We start from the raw sequence: 17,271 nt of genomic DNA, 5'->3' as shown, positions 1-17,271 counted from the left end.
TGCAGTCAGCTGAGACTGAAGAAGTCACTTGGATGAGTGACAAAATGTCCCACTGAAAACGCTACATCCAGATGAACAGAATCAACTTTTGGGGATTTACTTACCTGGATGATTGAGCATCAAGACATAATCCCAAATACATTTCCAATACAATAAAAGCATTAAAAAAAAATTCAAACAATGGAGCACTATCAAGTCATGAGTCGGCCTCCCCAGAGCCCGAATGTCAACATTTTTGAAGGAGTGTGGGATCATCATGACAGAGAGTAAAACAAAAGGCAGTCAACACCAAAGAAGAGCTTTGACTGTCCTTCAAGAAGCCTGGAGAACTTTCCCTGAAGACTTAAAGAAATGACAATAAAGCTGCCTAATAAATTTCAGACTGTGTTAAATAGTAAAGATGAACATTTTAATTGTACAAGCAAAGTTTTGACCTTTTATACAATGGTTTTATTTATCTTTGCATATTTTAATTAGCTTTTGCACCCATTTACCATTTCCTATAAAATATAAAGAAAGGCGAAGTTAAAATATAAATATTTCAATTCATTTGAGTTTGTTTTCAAGGAAATTTCCAGAATGTGTATTATTAAATTATGGCTCGAGCAACTATAACCCTGTTCTATTTGCTGAAAGCCTCCTGACCTTTAAGTACAGTTTACCTTTGGGTACAAGAGGAGAGAGCTGAATGTAGCTGTCAGGCCAGCTGGAAAGCTAACCAAAGCAAAGGACGACCCTAGACTCCAGACTTTACCTCTGATCTCTCCCTCTTTCATATACAGTCTATGATCCCTCCCCCTGGAACCCTACAGTGAGCTCTGAGCATGGACACCACACAACCTCAGTATGCAGCTCAGACACAAAGTTCTTACACAAAGTTAAGGCTGAAACTGTGAAAGATCAACAACAGAAGTTAATTTTAATATAACACAGATACACAAGTGAGTTTATTTTTATTATTTTTTCAGAATCAGATTACTGTCAAGTTTATTTATGAGAGGGGCGGTGGCTGCACACAGATTTGTCTTGATTTAGGAAGGAGGTCTACAGAGTGGTGCCCTGTCGAATATGAGTTGGTGTCCACTAAAACATCTTGGAGGTGATGCTTTGAGTAGATCACGCTTTGTTCAAACATTCATTTATTTCCACACTGAGGTATTTGTGGTACTTTTATTTAAGAAAGGATTCTGGATACTTCCTTAAGCACAGAAACTTAAAACCCCCGATAAAAGCCTCAAAGATTAGTTTGCTAACAAGCAGAGAGTCAAAGAAACTGCTGAATTAATTCAAAGAACTCATTCAAAAAGTAGCAGATCAGTATGTCAAACCTTCACTGCAATGCGATGGACTTTTGCTCCTCTTCATATAAAATGAAAGGTTTTTGTTTGAAAGTTGAGGAGGAAGCAACCTGAGCCCTACTTCAACTGAACTCTCAGGCTCGCTTTTCTGTAGTAAAAACTTCTGAAAAATCCTTCCTTTAACTTTGAATTTGACAAACAGAAGAGAGACAGACATTCCTGTCACGTGGCTCCTTAGTGCAGCAGGATGGATAACCGCAGAGCACCAAACAAACATGTAAGCATATGCCTCCATTCATGCTTTCATTTCCTCTCCCCTAGATTGTTGCAGTGGTCTTTTAACAAGTATTAATCAGAAAGCATTCAACTGACTTCAGATGGTGCAAAATGCAGCAGCCAGACTTCTTACAAGAAACTGGACATATTACACCACTCCTACTGACTCTGCACTGGCTGCCCATTACTTTTAGAATTGATTTTAAAGCCCTTCTTGGCCTGGCACTACATTACACGTTCAAACTGCTGTTCCTGAACCAGTGTGCAGCCTCAGATCCTCAGGCAGACCCTATTAACTCACGCTGAGAGACAAAAGGCAATCGAGCGTTTGCTGTTAAGGGCTTCTTGATTTCAGAATGACCCGCCTGAGGAAAACTGGCTCACGTCATCAGTGTCATCTTTTAAATCACTGCTGGAAGCTAATTTGTATTGTAAGGCTTTTCATAACTTTTATTCTAGAGTTTATATTTTTTACCATGCTTATTCATAAAGCCTGAAACATTAATTGCCAAAAAATTCTTATTTTTTTAATACTGGAGTGTATTTTGAACATAAACACAAAGAAGTTTAATATAAGTTTGCATATGAGTGTATTTGTATAATTTTTGCTACATATGACATTTTTGTACAATTCGTTGCTTAAAAAGTGTTACTTTATGTTAGTAGTCTCAGAATCACATTTATCAAATATGATACACTTAAAGGAGTAATGTCTAGATTTCTAAGATATGTTTTGCATTAAAATTGGAATAACATTATCTCGTTCTTATTTTGACATTTCTCTTGAATCTTGTGATTTTATTTTAATTGATTTGTAATTTATTCCTCTTAGTTTCTTTTATTTTATTCTGCTTTTATTCTGGGAGGGACTTTATAATGATCCTTTTGAGAAGTGCTTTATAAATAAACTTTACTGTTAATATTATTGTTGTTTTTCAATTTAGAGGCTAAAACAAGACGCCTGGATAATTTGCAACAGCCACAGTGGCCGCCCACGGTTCAACCTATATGGCATCAATCTAAGAAAAAACAAAAAACAAAAATGTATGCACCCACCATTAAATTTTAATTATTATAAATACTATATTTTAAACATTGGTGTCCCTGAAATACTGCAGTAAAATAAAACAATAAAAAAACAAAACAAAAAACAAAACAAAACAAAGGTTTACCCACAATCAGGACATAAAGCACCTTGAGGCGACTGCTGTTGTGATTTGCCGCTATATAAATAAAATTGAATTGTATTGAACATTATAGAAAGTTATGAGACATCTATGATAAGACCGTTTTTTCCCTTTTGAGCTTGTCTTAATATTGATGTTGCCAAGCTCACAAGTGCTTCAACAGCTGTCAGAAAGTCAAAAAACTTTAATTGAATTTTCAAGATTTTATAATTTCATGAAGAACAAAGACACTGTAAGACAGTTACAATTAATGCCATCAGTTTAATGTAAGGAGAAAAAAAAAGGGTGCATCAGGCACAGAAATTGTTTTTATGGAAATTGTTTCTTCAAAATAAAAGCTTTTCAGTACCTGAGGTTTACTAAAAAGACACCCTGTATGGGAAATCATAGTTGTTACTCAAGTACTCAAGTCACGAGTCGTCCTCTGCTCTCTGTGTTGGTACACACTTTCCTCTCCACTGCTTACTTAACCTTTGAGATTAAACATGTGGTCGCACATCTGAGAAACTGTACACTTGCTAAAATATTAATGACACACAGCACACTGGTGAGACTTCTGAGCTGCCACAGTGAATCCCAATCATTCCTCAAAGGCAGCTGGCATGGGGCGATTCAGCTGATGGTGTCACTGGCTCTGCAGGATGAACTGAAACATGACGTGTAGCACAGCCACATCATTTGCCCATGGTTTTGTTAAAGGCTACTACTGTATTTTAGGATATCACAGCATTAAAAAAATAAAATAAAAAAACTTACATTCACAGCATTCCACAATGTGAGCAGATATTACTTTTCACAGAAACACTGAAGAGTAGCGTCTGATCATCTTAAAAAACTGAAACACTTGGAGGATGAAATGAGCAGTTGTTTAAAAAGAGTCCAGCAGTTTGTATATCCTAGCTCTTATGGCCTACGCTAGAGGTTAAAGAACTACCACAAAGCCATACCTGTGCAGCCTCCTCTCTCCTCCAGATGCATTTTAGGAATGAGACATCCTTAAACACGGCACACTTGAGACAGGATTTCCGGGGAGGACAGAGGAGACGAGGAGTAACACATTAGAGAAACACATACGTGCCCATGCTACAGTATTGCTTGGCCTGTTGGTGCTGTGGACAAACTGATATAATTAATCACAGGGAGAACAGTAAAACAATAAGCGATGTTGTTCATATGCTAAAAATGGATTTTAGCCTGTTGCTAGGTGGTTGCTCAACATGCATAATTCAGCTTTTGTGGATATAAATAAGAAGTTATGAAATTAAAGCTAATTTTATAAGGTGTTATAGGAATGTAAAGGCTAAAAAGCAGTCATTTGAGCCTCTTGCTAGGTGGTTGCTAGGCAATACCAGGACCTAATAATACCTGACATAGATGAGAACCTTCAGAGGCCTTCAAGATGTACCTCTGTGCCAAGTTTGGTGGCTCAAGTGATTGTGTGGGAGGAATTCACAGATAATGACAAACCCCTTCATCCAGTTTCACCTGTGTGACTTTAATATGGCCACAGACTATTGCTGTGCTTGGGACAATTATCAAGCTATGGAATAGTTTAATAATAGTTCAAGTTTGAGAGCTCCAATGTGGTATAATGTGTTCGAAACTGCCTCTGCTTGGAGTATGTGGTGCATGCTCCAGGCAGCGCAATAGAAGAACTCAAACCTCTGATGCCCTCATGTTAGTGAATGCAGAGCCTGCGGCAGAAAGCCGGAGTAAACAGACAGAGATGGCAGCGATGGCAAGATTATGTTTTCTCATTTAAATCAACAGCATCACTACCTTTTAAAAGGCTTTAAATAATTCACGAGTCTGCTAAGATGACCAGCCAAGTGAGTTTTAAGCACCAAAGTTAAACCTGTGTAAATAGTACAGTATAAATACAGGATTAGCAGTAGAGTCAGTGTGACGTGACTCGAGGAGTAACTGGTCTGTTATAACTTAGAGGTCTGGCCATTAGTTGGTGTAGCAGAGCGTGAGAGGACTTTGGTCTGCAGGAAGTCCGACACAACTGGAGCGACGATGTCAGGCTTATTCAGGTGGATGTGATGATCACCTGGAACAGTCACCACGGCATGCTGAAAACACAGATGAGACCAGTCACGATGGTGAATAAAGCAGGCTTTCGACATGGAATAAAGGACTTTCCGGCCACTTGAGCCGCAGACTGTGAAGCACAGAAAGATCGAATAAGGAAGTAAAATGGACTAAACTGTCATTCCTGTTACTGCCCAGCAGGGGGCAAGTTCTCCAATCGCAAAAACTGACCCTAGTTCGCTTTTTATTTCTGAAATCACTAAACATTTTCATGGTGAGTTTAAGGTCTCAATCACACAAGTAAAGAATTCAAAATGGAAACCAAAGACATAATGGCTACATCCATCTTTTCATGCAGTTTAGGTCATGAACTTAGACTAAATCTGAAAAGTCTTTCAACGTTAGTTTAGTTCAGTGTGGTTTGTAGACATTTATTTATGCACAGCTCTCCTTAGATCACATTACAGTCGGGCTGACGTCTGGACTTTGACTGGCCGATTGCAACAACTTGATTCTTTTCTTTTTCAGTCATTCGGTTTTCTGCTGTGCTTGGGATGATTGTCCCATTTCATGGTATTATTTTAGCCAAGCTTTAACTGTTTGACAGATCGCCTCGTATCCGACTCCAGAATTCTCTAGTTTACAGAGAAGTTTGCGGTTGACTCAATGACTGTAAGGTGCTTGGGACCTGAGACTGCAAAACAAGCCCAAATCATTACTCGTCCTCCTTCGTGCTTCACTGTTGGTATGAAACATTTGTGCTGGTGTGTTGTGTTTGTGTTTGTGGTCAAACATCTCCACTTTAGTTCCGGAAGTCATGTGATTTGTTCAGCACCTCCGCAAACCTAAAATGTGCTGCCATATTCTTTTTACTGAGAAGAGGTATCCATACTTGTTCAGTCTTTTTTTCTTATTGTGCCATCACGAAGTTTAACATTGAACATGCTAACTAAGTCCGAGATGCATTGAAGCATTGTGTTAACACACTTGTTCCAGCTTCTGATTCTATAGAGTTGATCACAGTTACTGATTATCAATTAATCAAGTGCATTACATTAGCAGCACTTGACTGCTACTTACCCTCACGGCTCCTATGAAAAGCCATTTTAAATGACTGTGTGTTAAACTTGTAAACATGAAGTCCTCCATGTTTACAGCAGCATCGTAAGTCATTTGGAATATTTTTGGGCGCTTAATGAATGCAAGTCCTTCGTTCGCTCTCACATCTCTACTTTAATCTCTACAAACACCTGAGGGAAAGAGCTGAGTGCTCCACTGTGCTCACCACATGCCACGCTTATCTTTTGTTGCTCAGTGAAAATCTCACTGGGAAAGAAACCCACTCAGTGGAGACGATTGGTGGAAACGCATCCTCTGCTCTCCCTCATCAGCAGCACTTGACCAAGTTCCTGTATGTAGGTCAGTGTTGAGATTCACAGCTATATAAATTTCTGCTGCTCCTGAGACACTGAGCTCATACTGCACTGCTACTCTAGCATCCGTGCAGCTGTCTGTCTGCTAGGAACAATTATGCGCAGGCTTAACGGCTAAAAATAAACACGGGATGCAAACATACCTGCTTTCCACAAACAGACTGTTAGGTGCACTCACATTTTTGTCCCTGTAGGCCTGAAGAAGTGCTGATGTAAATTTTTTTTGCTCGTCTTCAGCAAATATTTTGTCCAAGCCACTTTCTGCTCTGTAAAGACAAAAAAAAAAAATTGCAAATCTATTTAGTCTCTTATTTTTTTCCACAAGCAATAAGAGAACGAAAGGCAGGAGACCATCTTACAGAACAACTAGGACAGAGGCCGTGATCCTCGAATGCAGCTCCAGACTCTGCTCCAAACTGATGCGCGCTATGTTTTTCTGAAATTGAGAAACATTGTGCACGTTTATACCATCTGCTGCAAATGACAGCTTGGGTAGAAATGATCAGGGGAAACCTACCAGATTAACACGAAAGTCTCTGGAGAACACAACTCCTGCAAGGGAAAGAGAAGTTACACTTCAAACATAAGGGGAAAAAGAAATAGAGATGAGTCTTGAGAGAAGGTAAAGGTAAACGAGAGGAAGATAAACACGCACCTCCCTCAACCTGAAGCAGACCTCGCTCCAGAAGGATTTTCGCAGAGCGTTCAGAAAGAGTTTGGTTTACAGACATCAACCTGAAGGTTGCAAAAACAAAGTTAGTGCATGAGTGAACTCCTTTAAAACTGCCGATAAGGGAAGGCGCTTTACCTTTCTACTGCCTTCTCGTAAGTGTACACTCTCTTCTTCTCCTCCATCGTTTTTTCAAACAGAAGCATCTCTTCGAACCCCTGCCTGATCACTTTGGGCATTTCCTTCTGCGAGGGAGCAGAGATAAGGACAGCAACTGAAAACGACTCACAAGGGTGAATTGTACAGGAATAATATGGAGACATGCAACATGCAATAATATAATGCAAAGCCTCAGCCCAGGCCTAAAGGTCAAAATCGCGCCAGACTCAATTACACAGGTGGCCGCAAGTGTTTCTTAAATGCAACGCCTTTCAAAATGTCAAACCGCCTACAGCATTTTTCATTTTCTCACAATCCAGACTTCATCAGACACTGTCACAAAGTCATGAAGCCCTGAAGTGTAAATCAAAACTATAATTAGCTAGAGGTCACCAGAGAGGTGTTTCTCTCTGAGGGGGGCTTCTCGTCACTGCAAATTATATGCTCTCAGAAACCGAGCACCTCCTCTACTTTTCACCTACGCCTCAACGTGTTCAGGAGAAAAACTTAATTTAGATGAAGTTGCTAGACAACAGCAGCCTTTTTGCATACTATAAAAGAAGCTGTCACATTAAAGTTCATCAAAAATAAATAAATAAATAAATAAATAAATAAATAGTTGTCCACTTTTGAAAGCGTCACCCAGGTCATCTTTCTGTTTGCTGGAAAAGAAACATCGGAATAAATCAAACAGCTCTTATTTCACACATAACAGCCATTTTTAGCTGTAACTAAGAAGTTTGTTCTTTTTCTACACAGAAGACTCTGGAAAATTTAAATAATAGCAGGCTGGATGAGATAATACAAACACAGTGAGAGGCCTAAGGATGCTTAAAAAAAAAAAAATCACGCTTCACTCAGGAAGAAGTAATCGGAGACACGTCAGCGTTATAATTTCCCCCTTCATGGGTACACATGATGCACAAGAGGGTGTAAATGAACCTCTGATGGGAATTGTATTTATGGTGACAAACAGTGCTGCGGAAAAGTCTTGCAATACCCTTTATTTCTTTATATTTTGTTTCCAAGGAGCCAGATTTTCTTATAATGTTTTAAAGTGGTCTTGAAAAGCAGTTCTCCTGACTCCAAATTACACAAAAACTGGAAAAATCAGTGACATGTAGCGATGAATTAGAGAATTCAATATTTTTGGTTCCAGTTGGTGTCAGTATAAACGGAGGAGGAACAACACTGACTATCTACGCTGTCTAGAGCCATCTGCAAAACACAGCGGAGGCTCTGCCCTGGTTTGAAGCTGCATTTCAGCCGGTGGTGTTGGAGATCTTGTCAAATTGATGGAATTATAAAAACAAAAACATATGGTCAGATTTTGATCCACCCCATCTGACTGGTAACAGTTTCATTTTTCAGTATGACAACGCTTCCAAACACACCGTCAATGCAGTAAAGTGAAATGACGGGCGACTCAAGACTTTTGCACGGCACTGTATTGCTGCTTTAACGATAACGTTATTGCAGTCACGCAGGCTTCCCAGTCACATTTGAACCAAAGCTTCCACAGGTTGTGCAGAAAAGGTTTGACCATTTTTCTGATATGTAGTTTTACTTAACTAGAATAATCTACAGAGCCAGGTCTGCCTTGATGCCCCAAGAGCAACCCACATTTCATGAGGACTGGAAATCGATTATTATGCAGCATTTCTAGAAGAAGCTGGAAAGAAAATCATGGTGGACAGAACAGACTTTTTCCCCCCACAGCAGACATCTCGTTTTGGGGAGAAATAACCATTGATAACCAGTGTACCAGTGATGGCTGCACTCCTGCATTTTTTGGATGCTGGTTAGCCATCATGGCTCCCTGGGACACCTGCTAGAACCGTAACACCGCTACACCTGTTCTCCCCCCACTGAGCTGCTAGTGGCCTGCACTGGCAAAGGCACACCAGAGGACAGGCCAATATTTCAAGGCATATTATTTGTGGAAAACAGTAAATCATACGCAGCTACTGTTCAGTTGCATACTACAACAATGCCACAGTGGCTCCAGGTTCTGGTCTACCACAGGATCCAAGGGACTGAGTTCTGAGTGAGCTTGAAAGATGCTATATGTGTATATATATAGTATAATCAGACAGTCCAATGATGCAAGAGTTACTTACAAATTCACATTTTGGTGAGGTAAGACATGAAAAGTGAGCATTTAACTACTTCAGTCTGGCATGTATATCCAACACCTTTACCCTAACCCTTTTCTAACTTTTCAATTCTTTCAGTGTACCACTACATAGGTTGGGATGGTGGTGGGGGGTGTACAGGGTTAACCGTATACCAGGTGAGTCAGAGAATGTGTGGGTATCATCTGTTTCTGTATTGTTGAATAATGTTTCCTATGAAAACAGATGTGGAGTAACAAAGGAAAAAAAGAAAAGAAATAAGTACCTGGTCTGTAGGTAAAAATCCGTAGGAGTCCAGCAGCACAACGGCATCTACCATCTCCGGATACAGAGCGCTGAACTGCGGAAGACGCCACATGGACAATGATGCCACCCAATAAAGCACAGCACTCTCAAATGTGTCTTAATCGTAAGTCACCTACCATTCCTGCAACGTTACCACCTGAAATACAAAGAGGTGGACAGAGAAATAAAATAAACGTGCGCTTTTAAACATACGTTTTAAAGCTTGAATTCTTTATACAGCTGCACTCACCCATGCTGTGGCCTATAATGGAGAATTTGCTCCACTGCAGAGCTGTGGGAGTAATTTCACACATCATCAACCAGGTTCAGTATCTCATCACAGAACACAGACCATTTTTAGCTCAAAGAAATCCTCACTGCTGTGATTCAGCTGTCAGGGAGATGCATGGCAGCTCTGGCAATATGCTCGAAATTAATAACATTCATTAAAGGGCCTTTTTTTTTTCTAGATCCATAAACTGCATATTAAATTATGTCAAATGTATATTCATATTAAAATCATCGCATTTCAGTTCAGAGTTTGCCCACTTTTAAAAAAAACAAAAAAAAAACAAAACTGTCAAAGCTCACAAAGCATCCTGTGAAAAAGCCACAGATGCTTTTATATTCATATATTCTACATTCCCTCTGATCCACAGTGAAGGCTGAGTATTATGACACTGTTATGGATGATGCGGCAACTCATCATTGCCTATGAGCACAGCGTGAGTGGGTGAAACTTCAACAGTGGGGCTGCTTCAGTCCTCTGTGACAGGCCGTCGCTATGATCGTGACTGCAGGATGGCTGAGCTTTGGCGTAACACCCGCATCAGGCAGTTGGTGGTACTCCAAGTATAGATAAATATGTTACAGGCGCATTTATCTACACACCAAGCCACCACGGCTGTGCTCAGTTTGGGTGAAGCCACATTAGGTGATCACCGCGTGTACGTTTGATTAAACTAGGAGGAGTAGCCAAGACTTGTAGAGAAATGATAGGTCAGTTAACACAAGACAGCTCTTTCATACACTGTGCCTTTTTTATGGAAATGGATCAAACTGGCTTGCATCATGTCAAACATGTTGATGGAAAACAGCATCTTCTGTTCCACATGGGTGGCCTTTAAACCTTTTGTTTTAGACTGTAATAAAAATATTGTAAATTTACCACAAAAATCCCACTGTGTGTTTTGATTATGTGTCTCATATAACCAAAAAACACAGTGAATCATCCTTCAGCCACAGCAGCCCCCGGCTCTAGAACAGTCCGAGTCCAGGCTGTGATTTCAGCACACATCATCTACTGGCCTTCATTTACATTTTCAGCTTTTTATCCTTTGCTCTTCAAACCTCGCTGTTTTCCTCCTTCTAATTCGAAAGCTTTGCCAAGATTTTTACAGATTTTTAGAGTTTCATTGTTAAACTTTTTTTCCAAAACGCAATTTTTTGTTCTGGGCTACAAGCCTGCTTCAAGTGCAAACTAAAACAATAATTATTTACATTTAAATTAACAATAACTATAACTAAAGTTTGCAGTAGTTCCCAGTTATACTGCAGCCATACTGCCTCCCGAACACCTGCGGTGTATTTATTACATACCTGTCATCACAGGCTCAGGCTTAATGCTAGCTCATGTTAACAGGACCAGTGAAGAATAGTTACCGTGCAGTCATGAATACATAAATAGCATCATAACCCGAGCATTAGACACATCCGCATCTTCAGCCAGCAGCTGTGCTGGCTGCAGGGGCTGTATACTGCTGCAGCTTGCCTTTGAGAGCAGTAACGAGCAATAAATATGTCATGTTAGCTGTCGCAACATTTCTCCCAGAGTTTCTCTCAACCTAATGGACCAAAGCGATTCCCATGGATATGAGGGAATGCAACTAAGTGTACAGTTAAAGACCTCTTAGGATTATAAATGTGGGGTGCAGAAGTTTATGGAAGGATAACATGTAAGTTTCAGCCAAAACTTGATGATCACAAACTGCAATCCTGGAACAAACACTGATATCTCTGATGGGGTTTAAAGGCTTAACTGCAACTGTCCTCGAGCTCACACACCATCAACGACTCTGCGTACATCCATCACGTAGGAAGGAAAGGCGTGCAGAACTCCAGGAGGATGGTGCGACGAGCGACCGTGACCTGCCAGGTCCATTGCCACATATTGGCACTCTGAATGGAGACACAGGGAGAAGACAAACTAAAAATCGCTTTCAGGTTAATAAGGACACAAAACTAGGAAAACACTTCTAATCAGTCAGCTACAATTGTAAAATGTATTATGTCATCATCAGATCCAGTCTTTTTGGATGGGATGCAGCTGTTCCAGCAGCTGAGCGGCAGCACCTGTTTGCACAAGCTGTACACTCAAATTAACCGAACGCCACACACCTGAGTGAGCTGAGCAGCAGAATCTGCTGGTTTTAAGAATTATTGCCCATGGGGTTCAATTTTTGGCACTGAGATTTCTACAGTGGGAGCCACTGGAGATGGTCAATGTGCATTGCACAAAACACTTACCTTTTGGCAGGAGGGGAACGAGCGTGTTGAATGTACCGCAGTTGTCAGCCCAGCCGTGCAGGCACAGCACAGGATGTCCGTGGTCAGGACCCCAGACTTTACCTCGGATCTCCCCCCACGGGACTGCCACAGAGAGCTCTGAAACTGGACACAGCGCACTCTGGTTTAACAAGACTTGCGACATCTGTCTGGTTTAGTTTCTGATCATGTGACCAACTGTATGTATTAGTTGATTACGGAGCCCCGCAGGGGACATGGGAGAAAAAAAAAATTAAGACGGACTTTTGCGAGATCTCGCAAAACTAACTCGGGATCTCGCAAAACTTTTGCGAGCTCTCGCAAAACAAACTCGGGATCTCGCAAAAGTTTTAGCCGCATTCTTCGGACGCCGGCTCGAAGCCGACCGGGAGGTCGAGGCACGATGTGCCGGGAAAGCGGTGTTCCTCCCGGCTGTAGTAGGTCTCGACCTCCCGTTAGCTCGAAGCTAACGGGAAGAATGCAGCTAAAACTTTTGCGAGATCTCGCAAAAGTTTTGCGAGATCCCGAGTTTGTTTTGCGAGAGCTCGCAAAAGTTTTGCGAGATCCCGAGTTTGTTTTGCGAGATCCCGAGTTTGTTTTGCGAGATCCCGAGTTAGTTTTGCGAGATCTCGCAAAAGTCCGTCTTAATTTTTTTTCTCCCATGTCCCCTCCGGGGCTCCGTAGTTGATGTAAAGGAACAATCATTTAAAAAAAAAAAAAAAAACTTTCCCTGGTGGTCATGTGGGTGAAATATGTCTCCTCACGCCCTAACTCCCCTTTGTTTGGAGGCGGGGCTTGGCTTTGTGTGCACAGCTTTTGTTTGACTAATTGCAGATACCTGCGTCTCACTTGCTCAATTAACCGAACAGGAATAAAAGCTGTGCTCAGCTCATTAGTACTCTATCTTGAAGGAAGGTGAGAACTTCTTTACTGATTCAGGAATAGTGTGTTTTCTTTCTTTGGTTAATACTTTTAACACATTTTTCAATTATGTGACTCTTTAGTGTGTCTCTCTCTCTGTGTTTTCAGGAAACTTAAATGCCAACCTTACCACAGGTAGGAGTGACTTGACTAAATTCCGGATCCATAAAACTTTGGGAAAGTTCTCAATGAGCGCCAAGTAAAGTAAGCCAAAACCTGCGCATTTGCCTTTTATCTCTGCAAGTTTATTACTTTTCTTTAAACTTAATATGGGGTCGGCGCCCTGTTCAGCTGCGTGTCTACACTAGGTCACATTTTTAGAAAACTGTGCAAAGCTGGCAATATGTCTTCAACATGCCACTGAAAGTGGCAGGGATGTCAAACTTCAGTTAATGGGCCACAAATGATTCAATCTGCTCTAAAATCTCAATACAGCAAGTTAAATATTCATAAATCTAGTTATAAAATGGGTAACAGCTTGAGACTTGAGACCCCTAAAAGGATACTATTGAAACACCTTGTCCAAGTCCCAACTTTAACTTCGCATACAGTTACTATGTAGCAATGCTGGCCTCGCCTCACTAGGAGGAGCTGAACATCTTACTGAAACTAAACTTTGAGACTTCTTAGCAGTTTTCAGACTTGCAAAGCTAGCCAGTGAGCCGGACTGGACCCTTCAGTGGGCTGGTGCTGGACCCCAGGCCTCATGTTTGACACACGTTATTCCTACAGTTAACAATACTTTAAAATCACAAGTTCAATCGGACAATAACCTTTGCCCCACAAACCTGTTGGCTGTCCAGATATTTTTATTAAGTCTGTGAATGACATTTTAGTTCATATCGGCGCTTGTAAGACTGCGAATGTGCTTTAATTGTAGACGAAGTCGCTACTTTGCAAACACTATTTTTCTTTCCCCCACTTAGGACTGCTTTAAAACGAGCACGAGCCTTGCCGGTTACCTGCTTGTTTCATCGTGCTGGATGTCACGTGTCTGACGCCTTTCAAAGCCTGCATCATCTTTGCGCCTGAAAACACTGCAAATAAAACCTGACTGACAACTTTTTATCCCTTAAACGTGTAAACTGCTTCAACCTACTTCGGGCTCTTTGACACTCACTGCTGTCTTCCGGGTTTCGGACCGCACGCGAAATTCAATTGGCTAGACACGTATTGAAGCCATAGTGTAAACCAATCACAGTTTAGAAGAGGAGGGACTTGCCGTTTGCCTCCCCAATGTTATGTGTAAAAGTCCAGCAGAGGGCCCCTGGTGGACTTCAGTGAGATTTAATCACAACTGGATTTAAGATGTCAAATGCCCTCCCTAATTTCCATCAACATCAGCCCAGTAGTGACTCATAATGAATCCCTTCGTGTAATCTGCATATCCCTGTATTTTCTAACATTGTAATAGAAGACCAGCATTTTCCAAGAGGAAATGCCAAAGGAAAAGTGGGATGGGACAGGTCGGCTCAGTCAATGCACCAACTTTCAGCAGTGTAGGAGAGGTTAAAGAGGTGTTATTGGACACTAAATTTAAAAATAGATGGGATCTGAAAAGAATGGAAACTGATTTCCACTGGGAATGGAGGGGCGGAAGGCCTGTCTTCACTCTGACTTCATTTGTCCCTCTTCAGCCTGTGGTGCTGTTGCTAAAGTCCACCTGTCTATTCAAATTTCCCCGAGGTCACTAATGAGCAGCAAGTGCTTGGTAGGGCATTTGTCTGGTCTTGCTCCTCACTCTAAATGCAGGCTGTATCTATATTGTTTTGGTGCCACACTAGTCTTGCACACTTAAGTGTGCATTCATGCTGCAGCAGATAGTAGGCAAGTGTTTCATGCTGGAAAAATGCAGTACTTAACTTCAGCTTCATGCTCTCTTCCTAATGCTGCTTTCAACTAGACTTCAGAACTGTGCAGTATGGCTGTAGACATGAATGAAGACTCACGAAAGAAGGCCTCCTAATATGTTTAGTGCAGCACTGATACTCAATTATAGCAATTACAAACACACAAACTTCTCCCAGGAAACTGGTCAGGTTAATATTATATAGTTGACACTGTATTAGTTTGTAATTTTAACAAATGAAGGCGGCAGCAGATCGCAGCCTTCCCCCAGTCATTAACTGTATTTGACCTCGGATCAGATGTGTCACCTGATTCCAAGTTATGTTCAAATGCATCCAAGCTGGACTGTGCAGCATCTGTGTACACCCTTTCCATTTGCTTGAGAGGCAAGATGATTCCATTGTGAACGTCAACACGGTGCACTTTAGCAGTTATGGGGGGGATGCAATTTGCCTGCAAACCTAAAACATTTGCAAAGTTTGACTACTGTCCTATAGTAACTAAATGACTGCTATTGGCAGTAAAGTTCAAAATATTGACTAGGGCTTTAGTTAAGATGAGCTATAATGGGAATGTTGTATATGACTTTGTTACTGATGTGTGCATATCGGCATCACTGCAGTGCCTTGGCCTGGACATTTCACTTTGCATTTTTCTTACTGGTTGCATTTGAATAAACTTGCATAATTCTGCCGTGCATCTACCTGTGCAATGGCGTAGTAATAAATTAAAGCATGTGGGCAGCGCAGGGGCTCAGCTTTCAGGTTAGAGGGAATACCAAACAATCAGTCCTCAGTAACGGAATCTGATACATTTCAAATCGGCTGAGACTGGAATCAAAAGAAACAGAGGTTTCATTGTTCAGTGTGTACCCTTTTGAAAACTGAATAATTAGGACTCGGGCAGAACCAAACGTACTGAGAAAATGTGATTCACCAACACAAACTGACCCAAAACTCGAACCGGCTATAAAATCCAAATGTATCTCATGGAAATGTAAAGTGGTTCTAAAGGTTTTATTGGTCACAGAGGGGCTTTCCTGATAATTAGAGTCACGAGTGTGTTTGTACATTAATTCATCTTACGCACATGGTAAATGATTTTTATACAAAACATTACAGCAGGTTTATACTGAACAATTAAGCTGCTGGTGTCTTACATAACCTTGACTTCCTGGGTTGGTGTGCGTTGGTGTGTCTGTCTGCACATATATTCTCCTGGTGGAATTTCAATCAGGTATTTTGTACATGTGGTTGCGGGTATTATCTGGATTTTATAGCATCCTCTTTAATTCCCTGATTACATTAACAGTGCATCAGATCTCGCATACAGTCATGACCACAAGTAAATCTTGGCTGTTGGATATAAAGATTCCTGTATTTCCACCAACATGGCTGATAATCTGATCTTAACTGTGTTGAAATGTTGCTATTTAAGTGTGAAATTATGACTCAATTAGCAATAAAAACCTGACATGGTGCACAGCTGTTCTTGCATATAAAATTATGCAACATACTGGGAAAACTGTCAGGATTCTGAGACTTCTTCCTCCCATTAGAGGGTTTTCTAGATTAATCATAATCTAAGTGTCTGTCCTCCCCACCACTGAAACTCAGGTGGTAGAAATCATAATGCGTGTAGAAGTGTCCTTAAGTGTAGCATGGAAGAAAAGGGCACAGACTATTGTAAGCTGACAGGAGCGCTGTTAACAGACCCCAAGTGTTTTTACTGCAGGGTCTTTCTAGTAAACTAAAATCACTGGCTAGACTCAAGAAAATCAAGACTGAAACAATTCTGACATTTTAATACTCTTGGAAGCAATTTGATCAAATTTATTACAATTGAAACCCACTATCTGAATCTAAAGTTAAAATTAGGAAATGAATCTAGAAAAGTTTGATCAAAGCAGGAAAAGATCCTGAAGTATAGTGTGTGTGTTCTGCCTTCACATTATATCCATTGCTCCAATGGAGCAGAATTACTGTATCTCTGCAGGTTTTACTGCAGAACTATTTGAGTAGCTAATGACAAACTGATAAGGGAAAGTACTGGATGACATTTTAGTGCAGGGATTGCTGTGAAATCCACCTGCTGTGTCTAATGTGAGCAGGCTGCTCTAAAATCACAAATGCAAAATTGCTTTAAGATGCTAGATGTACAGCTTGGAAAGGTAACACTAAAACTAAATTCTCAACTAGAGCATTATTTTGTTTTTTGTGTGTGTGGGGGTTTTTTTTTTTTTGTTTTTTTGTTTTTTTTCTCTCCCTCGATAAATGACCTACTTTACTCATGAGACTACCTGGGCCACTTGATGGCTCAGCCACAAAACACACCAAAGATGCCCCAAGTGGCTAAGTCACCTGGAATTAAGTTTCCAGGTAGACGTTGGAGGCATTGGGAACATTTGGGAGACGTGCAGTAAGAGGCAGCCTGACCAGAGAGCTGGAGGGGGGGGGGAACAAATACTTGGTGACAGGACAG

The 17,271-nt window shown here is 40.9% G+C and overlaps 1 protein-coding gene across 1 annotated transcript; it reads right to left on the bottom strand.

Moving 5' to 3' along the window:
• Positions 1-3,002: 3,002 nt before the first annotated feature.
• Positions 3,003-14,078, bottom strand: serhl (serine hydrolase like). Its single transcript, XM_084931119.1, has 12 exons — positions 13,905-14,078; positions 12,004-12,147; positions 11,542-11,655; positions 9,728-9,769; positions 9,615-9,634; positions 9,458-9,532; positions 7,037-7,143; positions 6,884-6,963; positions 6,746-6,780; positions 6,588-6,664; positions 6,407-6,494; positions 3,003-4,836 (listed from the first exon to the last, which is right to left on the bottom strand). Exons 1-12 carry the CDS (start codon positions 13,960-13,962, stop codon positions 4,693-4,695), a joined length of 984 nt encoding a protein of 327 aa, XP_084787245.1. The 5' UTR covers positions 13,963-14,078; the 3' UTR covers positions 3,003-4,692.
• Between the last annotated feature and the right edge of the window lie 3,193 nt (positions 14,079-17,271).

Source organism: Perissodus microlepis, chromosome 6 (genome assembly GCF_051167445.1).
Source record: "Perissodus microlepis isolate ML-2025 ecotype Zambia chromosome 6, ASM5116744v1, whole genome shotgun sequence".
NCBI classification, from domain to species: domain Eukaryota; kingdom Metazoa; phylum Chordata; class Actinopteri; order Cichliformes; family Cichlidae; genus Perissodus; species Perissodus microlepis.
Note: the sequence above shows the minus strand (reverse complement) of the source record. Positions and strands in the feature narration are given on the sequence as shown.

Bases quoted from the DNA above. Each gene is read 5' to 3' on its own strand.
- serhl (XM_084931119.1), bottom strand. From the start codon at position 13,962: ATGATGCAGGCTTTGAAAGGCGTCAGACACGTGACATCCAGCACGATG. The intron at 11,656-12,003 runs GTAAGTGTTTTG...GTCTCCATTCAG, and splicing joins CGTTCCCCTCCTGCCAAAAG to AGTGCCAATATGTGGCAATG. The intron at 6,781-6,883 runs GTGCGTGTTTAT...TTTCCCTTGCAG, and splicing joins TCTGCTTCAGGTTGAGGGAG to GAGTTGTGTTCTCCAGAGAC.